The 13,319-nt window shown below is 51.8% G+C and overlaps 1 protein-coding gene across 1 annotated transcript; it reads left to right on the top strand.

Annotated features, from left to right (window-relative positions):
• The first annotated feature begins 42 nt into the window (after nt 1-42).
• EIF3K (eukaryotic translation initiation factor 3 subunit K) lies at nt 43-9,955 on the top strand. Its single transcript, XM_011372267.2, has 8 exons — nt 43-289; nt 1,158-1,256; nt 2,856-2,976; nt 4,281-4,355; nt 6,270-6,336; nt 6,431-6,508; nt 8,632-8,757; nt 9,887-9,955. Exons 1-8 carry the CDS (start codon nt 231-233, stop codon nt 9,916-9,918), a joined length of 657 nt encoding a protein of 218 aa, XP_011370569.1. The 5' UTR covers nt 43-230; the 3' UTR covers nt 9,919-9,955.
• The last annotated feature ends 3,364 nt before the right edge of the window (nt 9,956-13,319 follow it).

The raw sequence follows: 13,319 nt of genomic DNA, 5'->3' as shown, positions 1-13,319 counted from the left end.
GGCGGGGCGTATGCGCACGCGCCGACTGCGCCCTCTGGGGAGAAGTCACGTGGCAGCCAGAAAGCGTAGCCGCCGCAAAAGGGAGCTTTCTCCCCTACACCCGCCCCGGGGCTGGGGAGAAAACAGCGACGTAGTTTCCGTTTCCGCCATCTTTTCCTCTTCCGGTCCTCGAGGACGCCGCGCCGGCTGGGACTTCGGCTCCAGCCCGGGTGTGGGGCGCGACGGCAGCTATGGCGATGTTTGAGCAGATGAGAGCGAACGTGGGCAAGTTGCTCAAGGGTATCGACAGGTCTGAGCCCGGTCGGTGGGAGCGCGTCTGGCCAGGCGGGGTGGAGGAAAGGATTTCTGGAGATGACAGGGGTGGTCAGGATCCTGGGTTTGCTGGGGTGGGACTTCCCAGTCATCCTGGGGGAGATGTTTAAGTCAACAGCACTGCAAAAGCCTAGAGGCAGGAGATAGCCTTGCCTACCACTCAGCTCCCCTCTTCAGTGGCGTTAAGGCCTCTCTCAGCTCCTCAGTCTCCTCTCTGCTCCTCAGCCTCTCATTGTGCCTCTCAGTGCCTGTTCATCTTTCTCTTCTTTCCCCCTCTTGTCATTCATTCAACATACGTTCACTAAAGTCTTTCAGTGCTGAGCAATGCTGGAGACCAAGAGGTGACCAAGTCAGCCGCAGACCATGCTTTCACGGAGTTCTCAGTTTAGAGTCCACACAAAACCGACAATAGACAGGGATAGCTGGGAGCAGTCAGAGCTATGATAGGGGAAGCACAGGCAGATTGGTCAGGATTGGGATGGCGGAAGCTAGGGAGGCTAGGATGGGGCTAGACCAGGGTGGGGGCTTGGAGAGGGGAGGAAGGAGTGGATGGCAAAGATGTCCAGGAGGCCAGATATACAGGCTGCAATGACTGGTTATCTGAGAGGTTGGGGAGGCATCCCAGGCTCTGAGGGAGTTTAGAGCTTAGACTCAGGTCTGGGATGTGGATAAGTTTCTTTAGAGTTTATAGAGCCAGTTCAGGATTTAGGTAGAGCTAGTGGCCAGTGCCAGATTTAAAGGGAAGAAAGGAAATGGGGAGTAGCAGGTTACTGTGCCCACCCCCCAATAAAGTGGCTGGCCTCAGTCCGTCTCCTCTCAGCTCATCTATCTCGATTCTCCTCTAGGTATAATCCTGAGAATCTGGCCACCCTGGAGCGCTATGTGGAGACACAGGCCAAGGAGAATGCCTATGATCTGGAAGCCAACCTGGCTGTCCTGAAGCTGTGAGTGTTTGCCTCCAACCTCTCCCCCATGCCAGCAGCCAGCAGGGTACCACTCCCAACACTGGGTGGAGCGGGAGTTGGGTGTAGCCTGCACGACGTAGCTTCTTTTGGTGTGCAAGACCAGGAAGCTAAGGAAGTTAGGGCAGGAGAAAGGATGGATTTTTAAAAAATAATGACAAAACAAATACAGGCTAGTACATAAAACAAATACAGCCAGTCCTCCAAATCCATGGGTTCTGCATCCATGGATTCAACCCACCGAAGACTGAAAATATTCCTCCGAAAGTATGATGTTGCTGATGTGTACTATGTAGGTTGGCCTACGATGGTTGCATCTGTATTGAACATGTACAGATTCTTGTCATCATTCCCTAAACAATACTGTGTAACTACTCTTTACATGGTAGTTACATTATGTTGGGTATTTTAAGTAATCAAGAGATGGTTTAAAGTATATGAGAGGATGTGCTTACGTCGTATGCAAATACTGTGCCATTTCATAAAAGGAACTTGGGCATCTGTGGATTTTAGTATACACAAGTGCTCCTGAAACCAACCTCTTGTGAATGCCAAGGGATTGTATATAGCTTAACAAGTAATTATAAATGAATGCCCCTGTGATCACCATTCCTATTGCAAAATTGAGTGTTGCTAGTGCCCCAGGCCCTTTGCCCCATGTTTTGTGCCAGCCACCCCCACCGCTCACCCTGGTAACCACTCTTATACTCTCATGGTCTGGCTTTATTTGACACATTCATCCTGATGAGCTTAGCTCAGGTTCGCCTGCTTCGAACTTGATACAAATGTAGTCCTACAGCGTGAGTTCTTCTGCATCTGGCATCTTCCACTCAGCACTGGGTTTGCGAGATCCACCCATTTCCCATGGGGCTGTGGTTCGCTTGTTGTCATTGCTGTATAGTGTTGCACTGTGTGACTGTGTCCTAATTATCCATGCTGTTGACGGATGCTTGGGTTCTTCCCCCTCGGTGCTTTGTTCACACACTACCAGCTGTGTAATTTTTATAGCTTGCAGAGCCTCAGTTTTGACATCTGGAAAATGGAGATAACAGCACTTGTATTTGTGGGGCTAGGTAGAAGGTTATCGTGGTAACAGCCGCTTAGCGCTCACTCTGGTAGCTGCTATGCTCTACGCTTTGTATCTGTTAACTCAGATGCTCTCTTGCCCTTGCGAGGTAGATAAGGTTGTTATTGTCCCCTTTTGCAGGGGAGGAAACTGATGGACAGAGAATTTATAATCAGTAGTCCAAGGTCACTCCGCAGAGAAGTTTAAACCCAAACTGTCTGGCTCCAGAACCTTGACCATCGTTCCAGCCTGCTACTTATGTATGCGTTTGCGAGTCACTTAACAGTGTCTGCCTCGCTGGGTGGTTGTGAGGACTAACTGTCCCTGTCTACAGGGCAGGAAAGTGGGGTCAGGGAGGGTAAGGTCACACAGCCAGAGAGTGTTGTACTTGAGATCGGAGCTGGGGCATGTCCAGCTCCTGGGCTCCAAGCCAAAGCAGTGTGCACCCTGCCTAGCACCTGGTGAGGCTCTGGGACCTGGAGATGCCACTCTTGCTGTGTTTTCGTTCTTCCCAGGTACCAGTTCAACCCAGCCTTCTTTCAGACCACGGTCACCGCCCAGATCCTGCTAAAGGCCCTCACCAACCTTCCCCATACCGATTTCACGCTGTGCAAGTGCATGATCGACCAGGCACATGTATCCTTCCAGCTCCTGGGCCTGGGTGGATGCGGGAGGGGCGGCGCAGGGGAGTGTTCTGTGAGTTCAGCCACAAATCCTGAGTACCTGCCTGCTCCAGGGGTGGCCCGGTGCTGGGTGGGGCTGGGACTCTGGTGGCTGAGACCGGCTTGGCCCCTGCCCTCACAGAGCTCACAGTGCAGTGCAGGAGACAGGTCCCCTGTCAGTGACAGCTTGGAGTAGTCAAGGCATAAGGTTAGAGGGGCCAGAGGACGGGCCATCTGATAGATCAGTTAAGTGAAGCTGTAGGTAAGACAGATCCAGGCAGAAGGAACAGTATGTAAGGAGACCTGGAGGAAAAGCAGAGCTCATGGCCGTCTTTCGGAGGCCGTAGAAGAAGTTGGGCATAGTCATGCCACAGACTTCAAAGTGGATTTCAGACTCAGAAAAGGCATATTGGAAGGAATTAATGCTGCAGAGTGATAGGGGTGGATTTATGCTTTAGAAAGAATCCCATGAGCGTATATATCCTCGGTGCCTGGCCCAGTACTGGCCTTCGGTGAGAAAATGTTAAATGAAAATTGGTGAACTGGGTCCCCTACCCCCCACACACCCGACCCGCTTGCTTTGCCGCTGGTCCAACACTTGGCCAGATGAGCCTCCAGCTATTCTTCAATCACTTGAGAAAGTTGGCAGAGTCCCCCACCCATGCTGGGCCCTGCGCTTGTAGCACTCACAGTCCCAGGGCTGTCACACCTACCTGCCCATTAGTGGCTAAGAAATGGCAGCTTACTCACTGAGCCTTCTCTGCCAGGTAGGTCCATGGGAATGCCTGCCTGAGAGATTGTTCACCTTCCCCAGGAGTCTGTTCTGGTGGCTTAAAAATATAGGCATGTGATACTAAAAGTACAGAAAAGTGTAGAGTAAAAAAATCAGGTTTTTTTTTCCCCTCCCTTGTCCCACAGCCACCCCACTTCCCTCCCAGGAGGCAGCAGTTGTTTACAGCTCTTGGGGACCTGTCCCCAGATCCTGCAGATACATAGGTGTGTGTGTTAGGCGCACAGTTCTGCATCTTGCATTTTTCACATCACAGTGCATCTTGTCACGTTCTCCCTATCAGTTCTCTACGAGTTGGCTCAATCTCTGTGGGTGGACCATGGATATAATTGTCCCCCTCAATGGATGATTAGGTTGTTCTGTCACCTTTTGCCATTACAACCCAGCTGCAGTGAACAGAAGGAGGTGGGCAGGAAGGGCTGGCCCAGGATTCAGCAGCAGCCTCCCGGGGCTCTGTGACCATTTGCCCTTAACGTGGCCTCCTCCAGCAAGAAGAACGGCCCATCCGGCAGATTTTGTACCTCGGAGACCTGCTGGAGACGTGCCACTTCCAGGCCTTCTGGGTAACTTCTCTTGGGTCCAGGGGCGGAGTGGGTTCCTGGGCCACACGGTGGACTGCTATAAGTAAGGCCCACGCACGCTGATTGATCATGCACGGCGATGGGCCCAGTGCTCAGGGCTTTGTGAGCGTGGTTGCATGGAATTGTCATCCTCACGTGGAGCCAGGGTTCCCAGGTAGTCCCCTGTGCCCACAGGGCTGGGGCTGACACGTTTTTCCAGCAAAGAACCTCCGTGGCCTGAACATTCTCCCTGCCCTGCTCTTCCACTCCTGCAGCTTCCCAAGTGGGAACCGCTGCCCTAGACTTGTCTGTAGCAGTGATCGTTTCCTCCTCTGGCCATGAATGTCAGACGTTTCCACCCTCTGACCACTCCTAGCTTCCCAGCTCACCCCTTCGAGGTCTCCAAGCCGATATTCTCCGACTGACCAGCGCCCCCAGTCCTCTGTTCCGCTTCCTCCTTTAGCTTAAGCTGTGCATTCCCATCCCCCACCCCGCACCCCCATACACATATCCGAGAGGATCAGCGAGGCTGGAGAGAAGGCCGTCGAGGCTGTGACAGCTCAGGTCCATGGCCCTCGGCAACTCGCGGCCTAGTCTTTGCTTTCCTCCTCAGTGGGTCCCTCCCCGGTTCTGCTGGACAGCTGCACGCCTGCTCCCCCGCCCCCTTCTCACCTCAGCTTCTGGTCCAGCGTCCTGCTACGTAGGAAGATGGAAGCAGCCAGAGACCTCACACACGCCCCTGGCCTGGCCCTGACGTCCATCACAGCCGAACGAGCACTTTTCGGTTTTAGTGGACGCACGTCCCTCTCATCTCAGGCCACCGCCCCCTACCCCTCTGGTGCACCGACCCCTTTCCCTTGTGCCCACTTAGTGGTGTCACAACAGCAGTTTTCCCCATTGTCTCATAACAGCAAATGTGGCCTTTCTTGGTTATTTCTGTCACCATCGAACACGTCTCCCTTGCCGTTAGTTCTAGCCTGAAAAAGAGAGTGCTCACTGACCTCCACATTTCCCCCGCGGTCCGCCTCCTGCCCCCTTCTCTGCTCCCCTTCAGCCTCTGGGGACCGGCTGTCCCAGTTTGCCCAGGTCTTTCCTGGTTTTAAAACTAGAAGTCCCACATTCCTGGAAACTCTTCAGTCTCAGGCGACTCGCGGCTGTCGGTCACCTGCTCCTGGGACAGCTTGGCTGTGCTCGGTGTCCCTGGCTCCTCATGCTCACTCAAACCCACTTCACTCAGGCTTTCGTGACCAACCTTCTGCCCCACCCCCACCCCCCAGTTCCCAACATGAACGCTCCGTGACACTGCTCTTGTCCAGATCAGCAGACGCCTCCCTGATCCTGGGCCCAGTAGGTCGTTTTCAGGCCCCGTCTTATGTGTCCTGTCAGCCCCTTTGACAGGGCAGTCATCCACTGCTCCCTCAAACCGTTTCATCACTTGGCTCCAGGAGTATCCTGGCTTTCCTCCCACCTCACTGGCTGCTCCTCCTCATCCTGTGGCTTCCTCATGTCCCCCATTAATGTTGGCGGGAGCCCTTGCTGAGAAGGTGACATTTGAGCAGAGATCTGAAGGAAGTGAGGGTGCTAGCCACGGGGGAGAAGAGTTCCAGACACAAGAACAGGCAGTGCAGAGGCCCTGAGGTGGGCTGGTGCCTGGCGCGACTGAGGGAGTGAGGAGGCCCCGTGACTGGATTGGGGGTGAATGGGGGGAAGGGCACAGGTGAGGGTCAGACCCCGCAGGGCCCCGTGGGCCGTGCGTGGCAGGCCTTTTCTCTCAGTGAAACAGCAAGGGGAGGTGGCTGAGTGCAGTTAGCTAATCTGCGTCTATCCCCTCTCTCGGGATCGTGGGTTCTGCCTGCCAGGGTCAAACCCAGCTCTGCAACATTAACATTATCGTCAACATTGTCACCCCTCTCACAGCAAGCCCTGGACGAAAACATGGACCTCTTGGAAGGTATAACTGGTTTTGAAGATTCTGTCCGGAAATGTAAGTCCCTCCCTGAGCCCGGGCTCCCCAGCAGGGGGAAGGTGGAGTGGCAGGGTTCTGGGCTCTTTACCATCTTTGTCCCTGACATCCACAGTTATCTGCCATGTCGTGGGCATCACTTACCAGCACATCGATCGCTGGCTACTGGCTGAGATGCTCGGAGACCTGACAGGTAAGTCCCTTGCCAGGTCCCCCTTGCCAGTCTAATAGGTTGGGGTGGTCAGGGCAGTGGGCTTCAGCCAGCTCCTCCGATGGACGCACCCCAGCCTCACCCGCTCATTAGCAAAGGCCCAGCCCAGGGATGAAGTAAAGACTCTGTTTAAGACATCTCCTTCTTTGGGAGAGATCAATGACATTCATTCATTTGTTCTGCATAAATTATTGAATGTCTACTCTGCCAGACACTGTTCTTGGCCCCCGGGACATGGCAGTGAACAAACAAAATGGCTCAGATTTATTCTCACAGAGGTAGTATAGCAGATAACAAATTAAGATGTACATGTCCAGTGACAAGTCTTTCAAGACAGCTTGTAGAGTGGGACAGGGCGTTGCTTTGGTGGAATGATGCGGGCAGCCCGAGGGCAGAACAAATGTGAGGATCCTGTGGCTGAAGCAGAGTGAATTGCGGGGAGCCAGGGCAGAGGGGTGCCGGTAGGAGTGAGATCTCCAGATAAAGCGGAGCCTCCTGAGGACTTTGACCTTTACCCCGAGTGAGATGGAGCCATAGAAGGGTTCTGAGCAGGGAGGGACGTGACCAATTTATGTTGTTGAAAGATCCTTCCAAAAAGAAAGAAAAATAGTGTGTGTATGTGTGTATAAAGTAGTTGCTCATGTTTGCAAAAATAAACAGGAAGGAAAATTTTTTGGAAACTAATGGGGCAGAAGTGAGGGGTGAGAACAGGCGGGAGAGGGGTAGGTTGAAGGTGAGATTCTCTGAGTACCTTAGTTTTGCCTTTGATCTAGGTAGTTTTTGTAGGATGTTTGTTTTTGGTTTTTTGTTTGTTTGTTTTTTAGTGGAAGCTAACTTTTATTGGATACTTTGTGTCAGGCAGTATACTAAGCGTTTTATATCAGATAGGTGTTTTACTTACTTGAAAATGAAATTAGCCTTTTGGCCAGAACCTCCATCTTTCAGTAATTCATCAAAAATGGCCAACACAAAGAGAAAGAGGACAGGCCCCTGCTATGTGTTCTCTAGGCCTTTTAGAAAACATGGAGTTATTCCTTTGGCTATGAACATGCAAAGCCTCAAGAAAGGTGATATCGCAGACATCAAGGGAATGGTCACTGTTCAAAAAAGCACTCCCCACCGGTGTTACCATGGCAAAACTGGAGGAGTCTACGGCGTTACCCAGCATGCAGTTGGCATTGATGTAAATAAACAAGTTAAGGGCACGATTCTTGCCGAGAGAATTAATGTACGTATTGAGCATATTAAGCACTCTAAGAGCAGAGATGGCTTCCTGAAATGTGTGAAGGAAAATGATCAAAGAAAGAAGGGAGCCAAAGAGGAAGGTATCTGGGTTCAGCTGAAGCGCCAGCCTGCTCCACCCAGAAAAACACACTGTGAGAATGAATGGAAAGGAGCATGAGCTGCTGGAGCCCATTCCCCAGGAATTCATGTAAAAAAATAAATAAAAGACCTCCAATTGAGTAGGTGTCCCCTCCCCCAAATAAATATTTAAAGAAACTGTCCTTAAAAAAAAAAAAGTGAAATTAAGTCAAAAGAAGATGAAACAACTCTTTGAAAATAAAAAGAAGCAGATGAATCTGTATCAAATTGGAGATAATTATACAGGAATTCTTTCAAGTAGCAGTAACACTGTCTGGTCCTACATCCCAAGTGGCATATTTTCTAAGAGCGAAAAAGAACTGCAAAGAAATTTCAAACCTGGCGCCATAGGCTTATTGTTAGTGGTAGTGTTGATATGGTTTTTAACCATTTCGTGTTTGTTGTGGGAGAAAGCAAATAAGTAAATATACTGCTGTTATTAGGAACCAATAGTTGCTCTGGGAGATAAAAGAGGTGAATATAGAATAAAAGCTGAAACAAAGCCCAGGTGATGGTAAGGGTCTGAAAGCGAAAAGGCTCCCCCTGGCGGCCATTTGGATAATGAACTATCACCGCGGGGCTGGCCCAGGGACAGTCTGGCTGCTGCTGCTGCCCAGACAGAAGATATCGGTAGCTTCTGAAGCAGTTGGGCAAGGAGGGTGCCCTGGCCTTTGGCTCTCAGGCCCCCTGGGGCTGTGGGATCTGAGTAACTGAAGCTCCTGTGCTGCCTGTGTCACCTGCAGACAGCCAGCTAAAGGTGTGGATGAGCAAGTACGGCTGGAGTGCTGATGAGTCGGGCCAGATCTTCATCTGTAGCCAGGAAGAGAGCATTAAGCCCAAGAACATCGTGGAGAAGATTGACTTTGACAGTGAGTGGTGGCCCGAGGCCTCAGGCTGTGGGTCTAAGGGGAAGCCCTTCCACAGAGACCAGGGCTGGGGCTCCCCAGGACCTGGAGTGATTTGTTTTGGTTCAGGGCTGGGAAATCTGCATCTGCCAGACTCTGCTGACCTCTTCTGTCACAGGCCTGCCACCCAGGGAGGAATGACAAGGTGGTGCTTGGTGTCCTCCCCTGGGACTTCCAGGCTCTGTGTCATGCCCCGCTGCACTCAAGACTTCCCAGGGCCTGGAGGAGCCTTGTGACGTGTCCCTACACCCTTACTGGTCCCAGGGGCTCTATCTCGTTATCTGTCGTTTGTCCTCGGGGCTCCCGGGCCTCAGCCCTGGCGTCTGCTGAGATGCAACAATCACCAGAAAGTGCAGGCTCTGGAGCCGAGTTGGCTGGTTGGGGATCTTGGTTCTCTGCTTTGTAGCTGCGTGACTTTGGGCAAGTGATTTCACTGCTCTGTGCTTTGGTTTTCTCATCTAAAAAGTGGGGAAGACAGTACCAATAATTATGAGGGATACTGTGACATCGTAGTTCCTTATACTTAAGTTGTTGGGTCCTCATATCACCCTTCAAGGTGGGTGTCATTAAAGGTTCACATTGGTACAGTGTGGTTTCTCAGTACAAACCAGTTAATGTGGTACTTCATTCAGGAACCAAATTGAGTGAACCGTCTTCTCCACACTTGGGGACCATGGACTCTTGCTCTAAATGAAATGTGCCCATCGTGTTGGGGTTCTGCAGGGAGGAGATGCAGGCCCACCATTCAGTATCTTTCAAAAAGTGTGTTGTTATGATAGCAATGAATAACACTCAGTACCAGGAATTGTTCTAATCATGTCGCTCAATCCTGTGCTCCTGTGGGTAGATGCTTTGTACAGATGGGGAAGCTGATGTACCTGGTACGTGGCAAAGCTGATATCTGAACCTAGACCTCCTTACCTCAGAGTCCAGTTCTTTAAGGACTTCTTCAAACTGCTTTTGTGATGGTGACTAAGGCCCAGAAGGGGGTTGTGATCTGCTGCTCACTAGTTTGGGTGCTGTGGTCGTTGGCTCTAGGTTCATCTCCCATTCTTCTCACATTGATGCTGGTCCCCCCTTCTCTTCTCAACAGGTGTGTCCAGCATCATGGCCTCCTCCCAGTAACTTTGCTGGCGTTTAATAAAGATTCGTTGACTTCTTAGCCTCGTCGTCTCCTCATTGGCTTCCTGCCCCTGCCCTTCGCCCACCAGAGGGCGCCCAGGAGCTGGCCATTTGCTGGAACCCCCAGTGGCAGGGCTTCTACCTCCTTTTTTCCCTTCCAATGCGGTTAGCTGGCTCTTAACCACATGAGGACTATGTATGACATCACACTCCTTCCACTGAGTTGTACATACAGTCCCCGAATTATGATTTTCAACTTTACAGTTTTGTGAAAGCAATACTCAGTAGAAACCATGCTTCCAGTTTTGAACTTTGTTCTTTTCCTGGACTGGCAATATGTGGTACAAAACTCTCATGATGCTGGGCAGTGTCAGCCATAGGCTAATATACGTGTTCTGAGCAGTTTAAGGTCAGCCAGCTGAGCTATGATGTTCAGGTGGTTAGGCGTATTAAATGCCTTTTCAACTTAATGGTATTTTGAACTTTATCAGGATGTAACCCCATCGTATGCAGAGGCGCACATGTACAAGAAAGCCTTGCTCGCAGCTTGACTTCCTCCCCGGCTGGGCCTCAGCAGCGGACCTTCCACCCCCCACTTCCTGACCTGTCCTGTCATCAGTGTAGGTCAGGTGTCCGTGAGTGAGTCAGCAAGAAGGAGGAGACGTGAATGAGACAGGAGCCCAGCCCTGCAGCTGGCCCTAGCCTGGGCTTTTCTGCCTTTGTGAAACAGCCTGAGGTTCCTGGTGGGGGGAGGCACACCTGTGCCCTTGGGCCTCGCAGGTACGGGCACTAGTGGCCCAGGGCAGTGGCTGGAAGGGTGAATGGGGGAGGATTCTGGCCGCAGCCAATCCTGGATGCTGCTCAACCCGTTGTGTGTCCTTGGTTATGAGGATTTCATGACCTTTGCCAGTAAAGGTCTCAAACAAGGTCCTTGCCTGTTAGTGCATAGAAAACAGGAGTCATTGTTAATTTCAGACTCAGAAGAGTTTGTCCCCAAGGTTGCAAACTAGTCCCCAGCGTTCTTATTCAGAGAGACTTCACAAAATTTGGATTTTCAGCCTGGCCACGTACCCCAGCCCCCATCTCCTGCTTGTGCCTGCTAGAAGCCTAGCTCATGTCACTGATCCTTAACTGGGTTTATCTTTCCCATTTTACACACAGGTATTCCAGGCATTCTGGCAGAGTGACCTTAGGCTAGTGCCTTCTCTATGCCTATTTATCTAGAGGAAGCGGGTGCGGACAGCAGGAACTACCTTTGGGGAAAGATGGAGGAAATGAAATTCCATGGTAGATGTAGTCCTCAGTGTGGGCTGGCAGCTGCCTGTAAGGGAGCTCTTCATTCTCCTATGACTGAACTTTGCCTACAGAGAGGGGGCAGTGGCAGCGCCCAAGCTGACAGCCCTGACAACCCTGCCTGATCCACCTGCGCTCACACCCATCCATTGGGCAGGGACTTGGGAAGCCAGGGCAGGGCGGGTCACCCTTTGCCCTGGGTTCCAAACCTGGAGCTTAAACTGCTCAGAACACGTATATTAGGAGCCAGGAACTAGGGTGTGTCCAAATCCTGGGGACAAAGTGTACTTCTGCAGCTCAGGCCTGGGAGCCAGCTCTTGGGGGCAGCAGGAGCGAGACGGATGCTGCTATCCTATTTGCATGGTTATCAAAAGGCCCCCCTCGGGGTGGGCACAGTTCCCACTCACTCACTTGGCAGGTGCCCTTGTGTAGGACACAACCTGCACAACTGGCCGTGGCCCCAGCGGGGAAGAGGAAATGACTGTCTCCTTTGGAAGCCACATCCTGTCCCTCTCTGCCAACCTGCGTTTGCTCCAAGAGGATCGTCCTTTGAGCAGCAAAGAGGCCAGGCTCTGGTGGAGGACTGCCTGAGATCAGGCCCCAGCCTAGTGGCCTTTGGGCTTGTTAACCCCACGCCTCGCCTCAGTCTTCCAGCTGCAGGAGTGCTCACTTTGGTAGCTGCCATGAGTTAATGACCAGAGCACCTTGGCACGCAGCAAGAGGTCTTGAACTTGTCACCTGTCTTGCTTGCTCAGGTTCAGGGCTGCTATTTCAGCTGCTTCCTAGTCACTTCAAGACATCCCAGTATCTGTTCAGGTTCCCACCCTGGGAGGACACGGCCTTCTTTGTTCTGCTTAAGTAGCATACATAATGGGACACAGCCCTTAATCAGTTCTGACTGCCTTCCGGAGAATTCCGAGAAGTGGTGAAGAATTGGTGAACCTAAAACTAGGACCCATCAGCCATACCCCTCTCAGCGCCCCTTCCGGTCTCTTCCTGCCCCTCTGAGCCTCTGCCCTGTTGACCCTTGACCCTCAACAGACAGCAGCTGCTACTACTGAGCGGGCTGTGGATGGCTGCAGGGAAATGACCTCAGCTGACTAAGGGAGTCCTTAGTTTAAACATTGCCCTGTCTCTGTTGTGCCCTAGGTCTGGGAGGTTTCTCAGTGATCACAGCGAGAGGCAGGGAGGAGCAGATGGCCCATCGCCCGAGGGCCTTTCCCTGCTGACCAGGCCCAGCATAGGAGTCCTGGGCTTGTTCACCAAGTCAGGCAGGAAGAGGCTGCCTGCCCCAGCCCAGCCCAGCCCAGCTCAGCCCAGCTCAGCCAGCCTTAGCGACTGCCAACACTCCCAGGTCTTTGGCCAGGCCCTGGCATCTCCTGGGAAAATGGGCTGCTGCCCGGGCCTTGTCTCTTTCCTTTGCTTCCCATTGGATCTCTTCTAGAGTCTTTGAGAAAGCTAGGGAGAGATCCTCGCAGCTCCCGTACCTGAAGGAGCCGTGTTTTCTAATCTTCACCCCAGTTACCTGTGACACAATCCCCTTTCATGCAGTCGGCCAGTTCCTGCTCTGGTCCAGCTCAAACCCTCACCTTCTTACCTTCCCTGACAACCATTCCCTTCAAGACCTTCCCTGAATTCAATAAAGATTTTTACACTCCTCTGTTGCTCAGGTCCAAAACCTAGGAGCCATCCTGCATCTCGATTCTTCTCTCTCGTTCCTGCATTCACCCACCCTTAATCAAATTCGTGGCAGTAAGTGATGTCAGCTCCAGTTCCCCAAATCCTCTCACTGCCCCTGTGCCATGGCTCTCTGCTCCAAGATCCTGGTCTTGTCCACCCACGTCTTGACAATTGTAGCAGCTTCCTCACTGGTCTCCTTGTTCTCACTCCACCTTCTACAGCCTTTTTCCCTCGTGTGGTCGGGGGCACCCTGTGAACAGCTGAATCAGATCTTAGCCCTGCTTAAAATCCTCCCTTAACTTCCCATTACCTTTAGAATAAAATCCATTGGATGTCAATCTTATTTCAATAAAAAAAATTTCAAATTTCTCACCATGGTTTTAAGTCCATTCATTCATTCACTTAGGGTTTATTAAATTTCTTTCTTGAGC

This window comes from Pteropus vampyrus, unplaced genomic scaffold (genome assembly GCF_000151845.1).
Source record: "Pteropus vampyrus isolate Shadow unplaced genomic scaffold, Pvam_2.0 Scaffold203, whole genome shotgun sequence".
NCBI lineage: Eukaryota > Metazoa > Chordata > Mammalia > Chiroptera > Pteropodidae > Pteropus > Pteropus vampyrus.
This window is presented reverse-complemented; position numbering and strand designations above follow the sequence as displayed.